An 11583-nucleotide genomic window follows, 5' to 3' on the forward strand; every position below is an offset into this window, starting at 1 on the left:
GGGTGAAGAACGGACATTCACTGGGTGGGCGAGATGAGCGTGTACTGTCCCCCCCCAAACTCCTGGGAGAGAGGAGATGCGCTCTCCCTCTCTCCTCTTTTCACTGAAATATAACACACATTCGGATCGCAGAGCTTTCAGACAGTCTCAACTGATAGACAGACACATCGAGCTGCTTTCCTGCCTCACTTTTTACTCCTCCTCCTCTCGCCAACGTCACCCTGACAATTACAAATAGGTCTCACACAAACCATACCTGTCAATCTTTTTAATTGCTTTGTTTTCTTTTATTTTTTTCGGAGCTAAACAATATGACACAGAAAAGAAATCTTAATACAGCATAACATAAAAGATTGCACATTGCAGGAAGACATTTAGGGGGCCGTGTTGTAATGCACTGGCTGATCTCGGGCGGAACCCATGAGTCCTGAGTCTAGTTAGGCAGACATCAGTTCCTGCAGATTCTTAAACCTGTTAGTTCCCCTCCCCCGCGTGTACATGCATACACACGCGCCCACGTGGATCTGAACGGCTCTTGGGTGAAGCGCGTCCTACATTTGAGGGAAAAAAATGTTTCACTTCTGACTCTTAGTCTGTGGGTTAGATTTCGCTAGTGAAGGACGGTGTGGCTTTTGTATTTCTGCAATTTACAGGTTAAGTGGAAAACGGGAGTTATTTATAAATTAAAATGCACACCAAAAATATAAACTTAAAGAATCGACTTAGATCGTTACAAAATGTCAGGAAATATTTGATGTGGCCCCAATTTTTTTTAAAGGTGAATTGTATGGTCAATGAACACAATTAGCTAAAAAAAAATGGCACAATAGAAAGATAGATCTCTCTAGATGAGTGAGAAAATGAAGTCTTCATAGATCATTACAAAGTCTCCCATTCCGCTAAACCCCTCCGCGGCCCCACCTAGAACTTTAAAAATGCTTCTGCGCTCTGGGAATTCGGCCATCTAGTTCTGTGTGTTCTCTCCCAGTGGGAAAGCTGTAACAGTATTGTGGAGCTACTTAAAACATCCATGGAAAAAACACGAAATCTAGGCCAAGATAAATAAAATGGCTTAGTTCGTGCAACTTGCACGGGACAAACAGAGAGCATAGGCGCGAGCGACGCGCTTGAAACCCGGGAGGCCTAGGCCGGGGATGCACAGTGCATTGAGCGCCCAGGGCCAGCAAGAAGGTGCTAGTACGCGTGCACCAGCGGCGGGCTCCATGGCCCAGGCCCGGGACCCGGCCGTGCCCTGCCGCCCCGGCCGCGCTCGGGGTTGATTCGTACCACCTTGCAAGGAAGTGAACGCTTCGCACGGGAAGGGGAGGCGCCTGCGCCGGCCGCCGCGCCGCTCGGGGACGCTTAGGCTACGGCGGCGGCGATCGCCAGGGCGCTGGCCCTCTAGCTTGGCGCCCCCCCGCCCCCGCTGGGGGAATCAAATCTAGTCGCAGTGCGTGGGGAGGGTGGGGATATCCGGGGCCTCTCCCGCGCCCGGAGGAAAGGGGAGGGCGGAGGAGATCCTAGGCCAGTGTGAGCCGAGCGGATTCAAACCAAAACAAAAAGATTAAAGGAGCAGCGGCTGCGGCGGCCGCGGGGCCGGGCAGGGATCCTGGGGTGGAGCGCCGGGGTTCCGCGGGGGCTGCGGCGCGCGGCGGAGTCGGAGGGCGGGGGCGGGAGCCAGGCGGTGAGGGGGAGGGCGGGAGCCTAGGGGAGGGCGCGGGCCGGAGGAGGGGCGGGCCCGCCCGCGCAGAGTCGAGCGGAGCCAAGCGGCCGGGGCTGGGCGCGACCCGGGCCAGCGTAGGCGCAGGAGCGGGCGGAGCTGCTTCGTAGGCTATGCTGAGGCTGACGGCCGCCGGGGCTCGAGCCATCGTGGACATGTCGTACGCCCGTCACTTCCTGGACTTTCAGGGCTCCGCCATCCCCCGAACCATGCAGAAGCTGGTGGTGACCCGGCTGAGCCCTAACTTCCGCGAGGCCGTCACCCTGCGCCGGGACTGCCCAGTGCCGCTCCCCGGGGACGGAGACCTCCTCGTCCGGAACCGGTGAGCCCGGCGCGCGACCCCGTCCAGGTCCCCGGCCCGCGCAGCTAGGCTCCCGACTGTCCCGGGTCGCCCGCCTGCCCACACTGCGGCGCGCGTTTGGGCGCACAGCCTGACTTTGCGAGATCCCGGGAAGTTGAACCCGCCGCCATCTGGCGAAGGCGAATGTAATGTGACTTGCTGGTGTGAATACCCGATGCCACCAAAACGTCCTCTTTATCCGGGGGTTATTTTAATTTGGGATTCCTCCCTCCCCCCCAGCCGTCCCTCCTCCCCCCTCCCGCTCCCTAAATAAAAACGACGGGACCCAGAAAGGGAGGCTCCCCACCCGGCCCACCCGCGCGCACCCACGGTTCCTGCGTTGCCATAATTTTTAGTGGAGCAGCAACAGCCTGGACACACACTGCGACGTTTAGGTAAACGTGCTCTGGAGGAAGGGGGCCCTTGTTCGGTTTGCTTTTTCCTGTCCCCTCCATCTCATACTGGCGGAGCCTGTCCTTGGGTATGTTGGTGTTCACCTAGTCTGCGTGTTGTCGCTGCCATTTGACTGTACTCTGTCCCCTGAGTGCAAAGTGGGGGCGTGGACCAGCAAGCTGGGCCAACGTTGGGCGGGGGCATGGCTTCATTTTCCTGAATGCATTGCAGACCCTCGGGTGGCACACTGGTTGTTGCCAGACCTGATCGTTCTACCTGATTCTTCCCACCTTAATGGTTTTCCACTTCAGTAATCTTTAGTAAGTGGTGAAGCAGAAGTGTGAGACCTCACTGCTCAGTCCAGACCGGACCACACTGAGGTTTGCTGGCTGATTCCTCTCCCTGCCCGCCTGACAGGAGGGCTTCTCCCCAGTGCTCTCTCACCTGCTGGCCCTCACTGGAAGGTCCCAGCACGTGGGTTGGAAGCTGGGTAATTACGGAAGGAAGGAGTTCTGATTGCGCCCAAGCTGGAAACTCTATGAGAAAGTAGTTTTGTTCCCTGAAAGTCTAAATGACAAAACTCGTCTACCCATGTAGCGGGGTGCAAAGATTATTAGCTCAACCAGTCCAGTTTAAAGATTCCTGTCAACTTTCCAAAGAAGACTGTAGGAATGGAGAAGGCCGGTTGTGAAACTTTTGGAAACCTGTTGGAACCCTAGCGTTTGAGGGTGTGGGGGATCCAGTGGAGTGCGTGGGTGGAGAGTGCCTTAGAGGGTGGCGCGTGGATGTCCTTAACATGCTTGCTATGGCCGCTCCAGATGCAGGGGAGTGTTTCATTATGCGATGAAATGATCAGTTGTGGAGGATTAAAAATTTGAGTCCTGCCAACCTAAAAGGGGCATGAGCTTGTGTTCATATAGAACTTCCAGGGCACACCAGTGATTTGTCAGAAGTTCAGATGAGAATAGACTGAAAACCTTTCCGAGCAAACTTCATGGGAAATTAAAAAAAAAAAAAAAGTTCCACGCCGGGCTTTCATTTTCTTTTATTGTTGTGATTTATATAGTGTTGACTGTAAACACCAATAAACACACACAACTGCTTACATAAAATCCCTCGTTGAAACAGGTGTGAAATGTGGAGGGGGGCCGCAAGGGGGACAGGCTGGGAGAAGGTGGGAAGTGGGAAAAGCAGGCAGCATCTAGGTGGGGCTTCCCGTGCTGTGCCTGGAGACTGCCCTGCTTTGCTGGTCTGGGCACCTCTCGCCCCTAAGTTTATTTAACTCTGGGACATCTTCCCCAGCCCTCTCCCTCAAAGCTTGTTCGATCTAGTGGCTCCCTTTACCCCTTCGCCTCTCCCCTTCGCCGCAGCTCTCCTGGATGCCCAGGGTCATCTTAGTTGGAATTGGATGCTCCTTCCGATTGCAGTAGACTTCCATTTTGGAAAATTCAACGGTTGGTGTTGTATTAAAACCCACGGCTCTATTTTGCTTCCATGCCTGCCAAGAATCCCTTTGATACAAGTGCTTTATAGGAACAACTTGACTTCTAACTTCTACCTTAAATTCACAACTGGGGGCAGATGAAACCACTTTGTGAGTTGGAAGCAGGCGGAACCTTGTCTCTCTGTTACTGTTCTGTAGCAGTCTCCACTCAGCTGAAGGCAGATCTTTTATTCTTATGAACACTGTCGGTGTTCTTCCTGGTTTCATTTTATTTTAAGGAGCAGAGTCTAATAATTAACCGCAAGTTGGTTCTTCGTTTGAATCCAGGGCCAATAGCCTCCTAAGTAGTGCTAATTGCATTACATTTTAATTCACTGGCTCCTCATTTTTAGCATAACAAAATCTCCCCTGGAATAAGTGGGCTAAGCCCAAACACATTTCTTCAGAAGGGTGTTTTCCGTCCAGTGAACTGTCTCCACACTTCATTCCAGTTAGCAAAATACAATGTTTCATTCGCAAGGAGGGGCAGCCTATGCAAGCTAGGTGTAGGCTTAGGGCAGTAAAGTTTACAGCCAAGGAAAAGTGTGTGGAGGGAGTGCACAGAACCCCTGTTTAATCAGTAATTGATGTCCCTTTATCTGCCATCACCTTACTGCATCCGCAACCGGGACAACTTCTCCCCCTCGGCTGAGCCCTCGGAAAAGAAAAAGAGACAGATAGTACGGGTCAAGTCCGTGTGTGCTATTTTTGTCCTTTTTGTGAGAATGACAGATTGTTTTCGTTTCCAAATATTCCTAACGATTTTCTGCTCAAGTGTAAGATAGTGCAAAGAGTTTGTAGAAATGGCAGTGAGTAGTGGGGGAGGGGGAAGGCGTCCTGATAAACGGTTTGTTGCTCAAGGGCGGGTGAAATATTTCTGTTCACTCTCCAAGCCGAGATTCTCCACGCCCCCCCTAACTTTTACTTCTCCTCCTCCTGTTTTTTTTGTTTGTTTGTTTGTTTGTTTTTCAAGCAAAGTCTGGTTTGGGCGACTGTGTCTCCCAGTTTTCAAGACTCTTCCTGTGGTCCAAGTTTTCCTGTTCAGTGTTTGTTCAAAGAAAAGCAATGCCCCCTCCCCGCCCGCTTTTTACAGTAACCGTACGAGGCACACACCACTTTGTAGTATAAATAACCAAGAGTCTTTAGAAGGGTATATATTTGGGAAACGGCCTGCTGTGGTCCCATTAAATTTTTGTGTGGTGCCTGGACTTCGGTTTTCACAGTGTATCCTACTCTCAGGTTGCTACGGTCCTGCAGTCATTACTGGCACACATTTGCAATTAAAGGGGGAAGTGAGTACAGGGAGGGTCTCCAAGTATGCCAGCGCTTCTTTCCTGGTTTTTTTTTTTTTTTTTTTGGTTTTGTTTTTGTTTTTGTTTTGGCTCGACTTCCCTTCTTCCTTCCTTGACCAGGTCCCTCTTTCTCTTTGAGCTTGCTACCCTTGAACTTGTTTCTTGAGGAGGGGAAGGTACACAGCTTCTAATAAAGGCCAGGTAAGGAGCAAGGTGCGTCCAAGGCAGTGGCGGGTCTCCACCGGCCCATGGGATGCAGTGCCAGAACTAGGTACCAGGTAGAGACAGGGATCCGGGCACCATGGACTACCAAGAGGTGCTGGAGAGGGCACGGGGACCAGAAGGCAGGCTATGGGAAATAGTTGGAACTGCTCTCCTACGACGAGGACGGGTTAGAAGAGGGGTAGGGTTGAGGGCAGTGGCAACTGGAAACGCTTGCAGGTCAAGGTCACGAGCTGGCGTTTCTTGCTCTGCATGTGCCTGGGGCCAGGAAACCCAGCAGCCAGCTGTGTCTGGCTCTGGGATGTGGGGTCATTGATGTCACTCCCGGGTGGTGGTGATGGAAAGGCCGCGGTTCCCAGCAGAGACCCACCCCGGAGTGCCGGCTTTCTGGGCAGATGCCTCAGGGCAGATGCCAGCGGGAAGAGGCTCTGGGGCCTGCCGGTCAATGTCACCTCACCGGTACTTGCTGGTGCTGATCGCCATAGTGAGCACTGTGGTGTTTCCAGCTCATGCCCCTACTGGCCATCAGCAACCAGCCCAGCTCAGCCGAGCCACACTATTACCCCTCCAAACTTGGCCTCAGCTGCCCGGGACAGGAGGGAATTTACATCTCTGTCCTGTGGATCCTCCCCACCCACTGGGCCACAGCACTAGTGGGCCCCAGCTTCTTCCCGGGGTGGGGTTGGGGGATGGTGTGGGGGAAGCAGCCCTTGTGGACCTTGAGATGCCAAATGAGGACCGCCTGGAGAGGAACGGGAAGGGTTAACTCTGAATAGCAAGAGGGTGGACCGGCACTTGGTCCCTGTTCACCAGCCTTAAGAATCACTCCCACCCTGGTGGCCTTCTCTCCTGGAGTTGACTTTTCCAATGAATGAAGGGCGGTAAGGCATCCTGCAGCCTGGCTCTAGTGAGCTGGCCCCTAGGAAGTGAAGATCAGGGCTGGAGAACTGTGTGAATTTAAAGGGAAAACGACACGATGCAGATTTCCAGCCCCTTTACCAAAAAAAAAAAAAAAAAAAAAAAAAGCCAGAATATTGGCATTTTGGTGTGGAAGAAAAATGAACCAAACTGATTTTCCCCACTTTTTATTATTGGGCCTTATCTGTGAGTACAGAAGCAGAGTTTAGAGTTGTAGGAGCCATACTAAGTTGATTTCTGAGAGCAGCTTGGTGGAAGAAACTGTCTCCAGTTCTCTTATTTCCATGATCTGGAAAGGTCTCTGTGTATGGGAGGATGCTTGTGAGGGACCGTTTGGAAGTCCAGGTCATTGTTTGCGTTCATAAATTAAAAGTGAATTCTTTTCGTTTTTTCTCCTGCCGTCTTTTCACTTTCTTATGGGAGGACATGGCAATTTTGGGGTCCTTCTGTGCTAGAGTTCTTGACATTCTTAGAAGAGGCACCCCTAACCCATGGGGATATTTTTGTTAGAAGGTATATTGGGTACAAAGAAAAGCTGGTAGACGCTGGCCTCACAGCTAATGTGAGCCTGGGTACCAAAACGAAACTAGTCATCTGCTATTAATCAGGCCGGGTCTCTGCTTCTTGTTGAAGAAAATACAGTGAGGGCTTGCTTCCCTTTTCATCTGCAAAGGCTGTTAAATGCCGAATGCTGCATAAAGACCATTCCCCCAGTTTTTGTTCAATTAATCAAAATGCGTATGTTCATGCGGCATAGTTACATCAGAGAGAAAATCTGCTTCGGCATTTCAAACAACCAGGGCAGTAACATGTCGCATGGATGACCTTGCATGCCCATCCATCTTTAATAATATCATTGTCATTACTATTATTATCTGAAGTGTTAAATTGTTGCCAGAATCAATACAAGTGTGCTTCTTCGGGTGTATTTTATCCCACTGTTGTTTTTAACATCTCTGTCAAGAGACCAATTAATTTCCAACTCAGAGTTCCAGTGAACTTTGTGGATGGTGAGGGCTTCCTGGCTTTTCCTCCTCCTCCTCCTCTTCCTCCTCTCCCTCCTCCTCCTCCTCCTCCTCCTCCTCCTCCTTTCTTTTGAAAGAGGACAAAAGTAAGCAGCACAGGAAATACAAATACATCACTTGCTGATTACAGTAATATGAAATTATTCCTAAACTACAAAAGAATAAAATCTGCCCAAACTCCAGTTAATACATATTCAAATTCTTTTTTTTTTTTTCAGATAAACAGCAAGAGTTACTGTCCCGAATTCTGTCAGGTCCCATAGCTCTTTTACACTCACTGGGATTAGAAAGGCCTTTCCCCCCTATGCTGAATATGAAGGCCTCCCACAAAGGAAGACTCTTGATGCCTCTGTCTGTTTTCTTCTAGATTCGTTGGTATTAATGCATCTGACATCAACTACTCTGCTGGCCGCTATGACCCATCCGTGAAGCCCCCCTTTGACATAGGTTTTGAAGGGATTGGTGAGGTGGTGGCCTTAGGCCTCTCTGCTAGTGCTAGGTACACGGTGGGCCAGGCCGTGGCTTATGTGGCTCCGGGATCCTTTGCTGAGTATACAGTGGTGCCTGCTAAGGTTGCCTTTCCCCTGCCTTCAGTGAAACCCGAGTATCTCACTCTGCTTGTTAGTGGCACCACTGCCTACATCAGCCTGAAAGAGCTCGGAGGGCTGTCAGAAGGGAAGAAAGTCTTGGTGACAGCGGCCGCTGGGGGGACAGGCCAGTTTGCTGTGCAACTTTCTAAGATAGCCAAGTGCCATGTCATTGGAACCTGCTCGTCGGATGAAAAGTTAGCTTTTCTGAAATCCATTGGGTGTGATCGCCCCATCAACTACAAAGCAGAGGCCTTGCAGACAATCCTGAAGCAGGAGTACCCTGAGGGTGTCGATGTAGTCTACGAGTCTGTTGGGGGAGCCATGTTTGACCTGGCTTTGGATGCCCTAGCCACCAAAGGGCGTTTGATAATAATTGGGTTTATCTCTGGCTACCAGAGCCCTGCGGGTCTTTCACCTATAAAAGCAGGAGCTCTGCCAGCCAAGCTCCTGAAGAAGTCTGCCAGTCTCCGAGGTTTCTTTCTGAACCATTACTTCTCCAAGTACCAGGCCGCCATGGAACACTTGCTGGAGCTGTACACTCGTGGGGATTTGGTCTGTGAGATGGACCTGGGACATCAGGCTCCAGAGGGAAGGTTCATTGGCCTGGATTCCATATTCCGGGCTGTTGACTATATGTACACTGGGAAAAATACGGGAAAACTTGTGGTTGAATTACCTCACTGTGTTAGTAGTAAGCTATGACAGCAGAACAGTGACACAAACCATAGGAGAAAGAAAACAAATGCTCCATGCCTTAGATTGAACAAAATATATCTTAAAACAAAAGTATAGTGTTAATGAATTCTGCTCCCCCCTCCTTGGGGGTAAAAATAATGTGCCTCAATAAAAGTTCTCTCTATAGCTAAGAGGTAAAACGTTTACATTTGGTTCTTTAGTCATGGACGGTCTCATTCCAGATTTTATTGTTCCAGGGAAGTAAATTAATTCCTGATGTGAGACCTGATCGAGTCAGTATGTCCCCAGCTTGATGAGATTTTTTTAAATCAGTCTTCAAATAGCTCACCAAGGCTCCTTTGCTTTGGAAACAGCTGCTCCTAAGTACTCCACAGGTGAACAGGTAGTGCCGGTCAGCCTGGCATTCTCATGGTCCATATGCTTAGCAAGGAGCCCCAACTATCTAAACAGACATTTGGGAAAGAAGTCTCCCAAGTTCTGGTAAGTCACTGGAAAAGTGAATCAGCAAACTTGCATGTCTTAATGACATATCTGCTCTTTGGTGGCTTGAATTCACATCCTGGTAAGATTGATTGTGAAGAGTGTGTTCATGTCTCAAGAAATGACTGTTGGAAACCGTGGGTTTTAGAAGATAAAGCTATGGTTTAGGTTTAGGGGGACTTTGTGAAAACAATTGTGTGCAGAGGAAGGGAAAATTCTGTGCTACCTCCTCAGGAGGCTCATGGAATGCAATAACAAGGATCACAGGAGGGGTTCACTCTAGCACTTAAAGGTTAAAAGCAGCTCACTTCCTATCCCCAAGGAGCAAAAGTCTCACAGTTCCAAACACAGTAGGCACCCAGTTCTTCTAAAATCAACCCTCTGCTTCTCCTCAAAGGGTTGGTGTGGAAAGCTTGATGTCTGGTGACAGGAAGGGAATGGCGGTCAGGTATCCTGTGTTCCCATTTTGCTTCTGTGTTAGCGAGAAATGAGCCACCTGCTCTAGTGCTGTGTCCTGGTGCAGTCCTGTCTGTCAGCCTACATGCCGGCTTCTCTTCAAACTGCACCGTATCTGATCTGCTTGCCCTTCACCTTCGGTGCCCAAGGGCTGCCTGCCACTTTTGTCACGGGATCAAAACCCCACGGTGCCTTTCTAATTGAAGGTGAAGCCTGTCAGATTGTTTTCCAGTCTTGGGTTTCAGTACATCAAATGTGCTCAATAAATGGGGATGCAATTAAGAGTACTCTTATGAAAAGTTGGGGCCAGATTTAATTCCTTCCCTGCATCTGAGGAGCAGAGAGATCCTGTTTCTGAGTAGCTGTTAGTATCTATTTTACAAGATTTACTCATTTTCAGGTACCTAATGTAGCTGCTAGCATGCACGCACAACAATACAATTTATATGGTAAATGGAACCAAATAATGGCTTCACTGAATGTTATGGCCGCACTGAAGGGAAATGTCACGGTAAATAGCTGCCAAATTATGGATCATGCTGATGTGTCACAACTGCACTAAAGACAAATAGCACTGGAGGCTATTGCCACTGTGACGCTTTTGAGTTATGAAGAAGGGTAGCAGCCTGACGCGAGGCTCTTTGTGTCCTCGTCATAGCAAAGGGCTGCTGGTGCAGGGGACAAGCAAGGCTCGTCCAATGTGGTGCACAGTTATTAATCTGTCCCTTTCAGACCTAGCCACTGTAGCAGGAAAGGCTGTGCTGTCTCTTCTGTATACAAACATAACAAACGGGGAGGGAGGGCAGATTTTATGAATGTTCGTATGCTCAGGAAATGACTGGTAATGGAAAAATGTTGTAATAAAATAATCTAATCAAAGACTATTATTAAATTTAACATAGTATGTGTCTGAAAGGCTCAGTTGCTTCCTATGCAGATAGATGTGTGAAATCTCGGTGATAATGCACTCTCCCTCTGAAAAGGCTTCGGGATGGAGGACATTACCAACTAAATTGCCTCTTCTAAACTGAAGTGAGTCCCGGTTTCCTTCATTTTAATGGGAGGGTAATAAAGATGAAAGACCAACATTTTATCTGATGGATCCCTTAAGCTACGGAATAAAAATGTATTAATGTTTTGAGGGAATATACTAAATTCGGCTACGTAAAAGTAAAATTCAAACACCCAGGTTTAAAATAAAACAGTATTAAAACAAAAAGAAAAAGAAACCTCATGTCTTTCAGTCCCCAGATAGAGGAACTATGGTACTTGCTGTTTTCATTTATTCTTAGGAAAAAAAGCACAAATGATTCTGCCTATTCCAGTAATCCCAAAATATGTTTTAAAAGTTTTTTTTAATTTTTGTGAAAAAGGATTTTTAAAATTAGGCTTGTAATTGAATATTAGTTTGGTTCCCTTGGGCTGTTGTTCAGGCCCAGTCACTAATGGGAGATGAGACAGTGTGAGGGTCCACACTCTATGGTGTCCCATATCACAGAAAGTGCATTCACAATTCAAAGCCATTGTCAGCTTTGCTCTAAGGAAGGGAAGAGGGCAGAGCATCGATGTGGGGTAAATGAATTCTCAGTTCTCAGTGTGGCCTTCTCAGATCATTGCTTCACCACGAAGGTAGGCCTGAAGTGTTTGGTCAGGACTTCTGAAAAGTCAGCTGCTACCCCTTCAAACTGTTTTGAATGCACAGACAATGTAATTTCTGGTCCTTTTCAGAAAAACTACAGATGCTGATTGATTTCAAAACACACACACACATACACACACACACACACACACACAAATTCTAGGCACTGGTTTGCAAAGGAAGATCGGTTCTACGTGTTGTTGTTGTCTGACTGCACCGGATGGGGTTTATCAGGAACGGAACGGAGCCCCTATAGATGGTCATTAGTATTTGCTTCAGTAGTTATCTATTGCTAGTGTGTGAGAAGTAGCTGCAGCTTATTACAGTGA

The 11583-nt window shown here is 48.8% G+C and overlaps 1 protein-coding gene across 1 annotated transcript; it reads left to right on the forward strand.

Moving 5' to 3' along the window:
* The first annotated feature begins 1733 nt into the window (after window positions 1-1733).
* Zadh2 (zinc binding alcohol dehydrogenase domain containing 2) lies at window positions 1734-10525 on the forward strand. Its single transcript, XM_005065399.4, has 2 exons — window positions 1734-2042; window positions 7761-10525. The coding sequence occupies exons 1-2, from the start codon at window positions 1834-1836 to the stop codon at window positions 8683-8685; spliced, it is 1134 nt and encodes a 377-aa protein (XP_005065456.1). The 5' UTR covers window positions 1734-1833; the 3' UTR covers window positions 8686-10525.
* The last annotated feature ends 1058 nt before the right edge of the window (window positions 10526-11583 follow it).

Source organism: Mesocricetus auratus, unplaced genomic scaffold (genome assembly GCF_017639785.1).
Source record: "Mesocricetus auratus isolate SY011 unplaced genomic scaffold, BCM_Maur_2.0 Super-Scaffold_100015, whole genome shotgun sequence".
Lineage (NCBI taxonomy): Eukaryota > Metazoa > Chordata > Mammalia > Rodentia > Cricetidae > Mesocricetus > Mesocricetus auratus.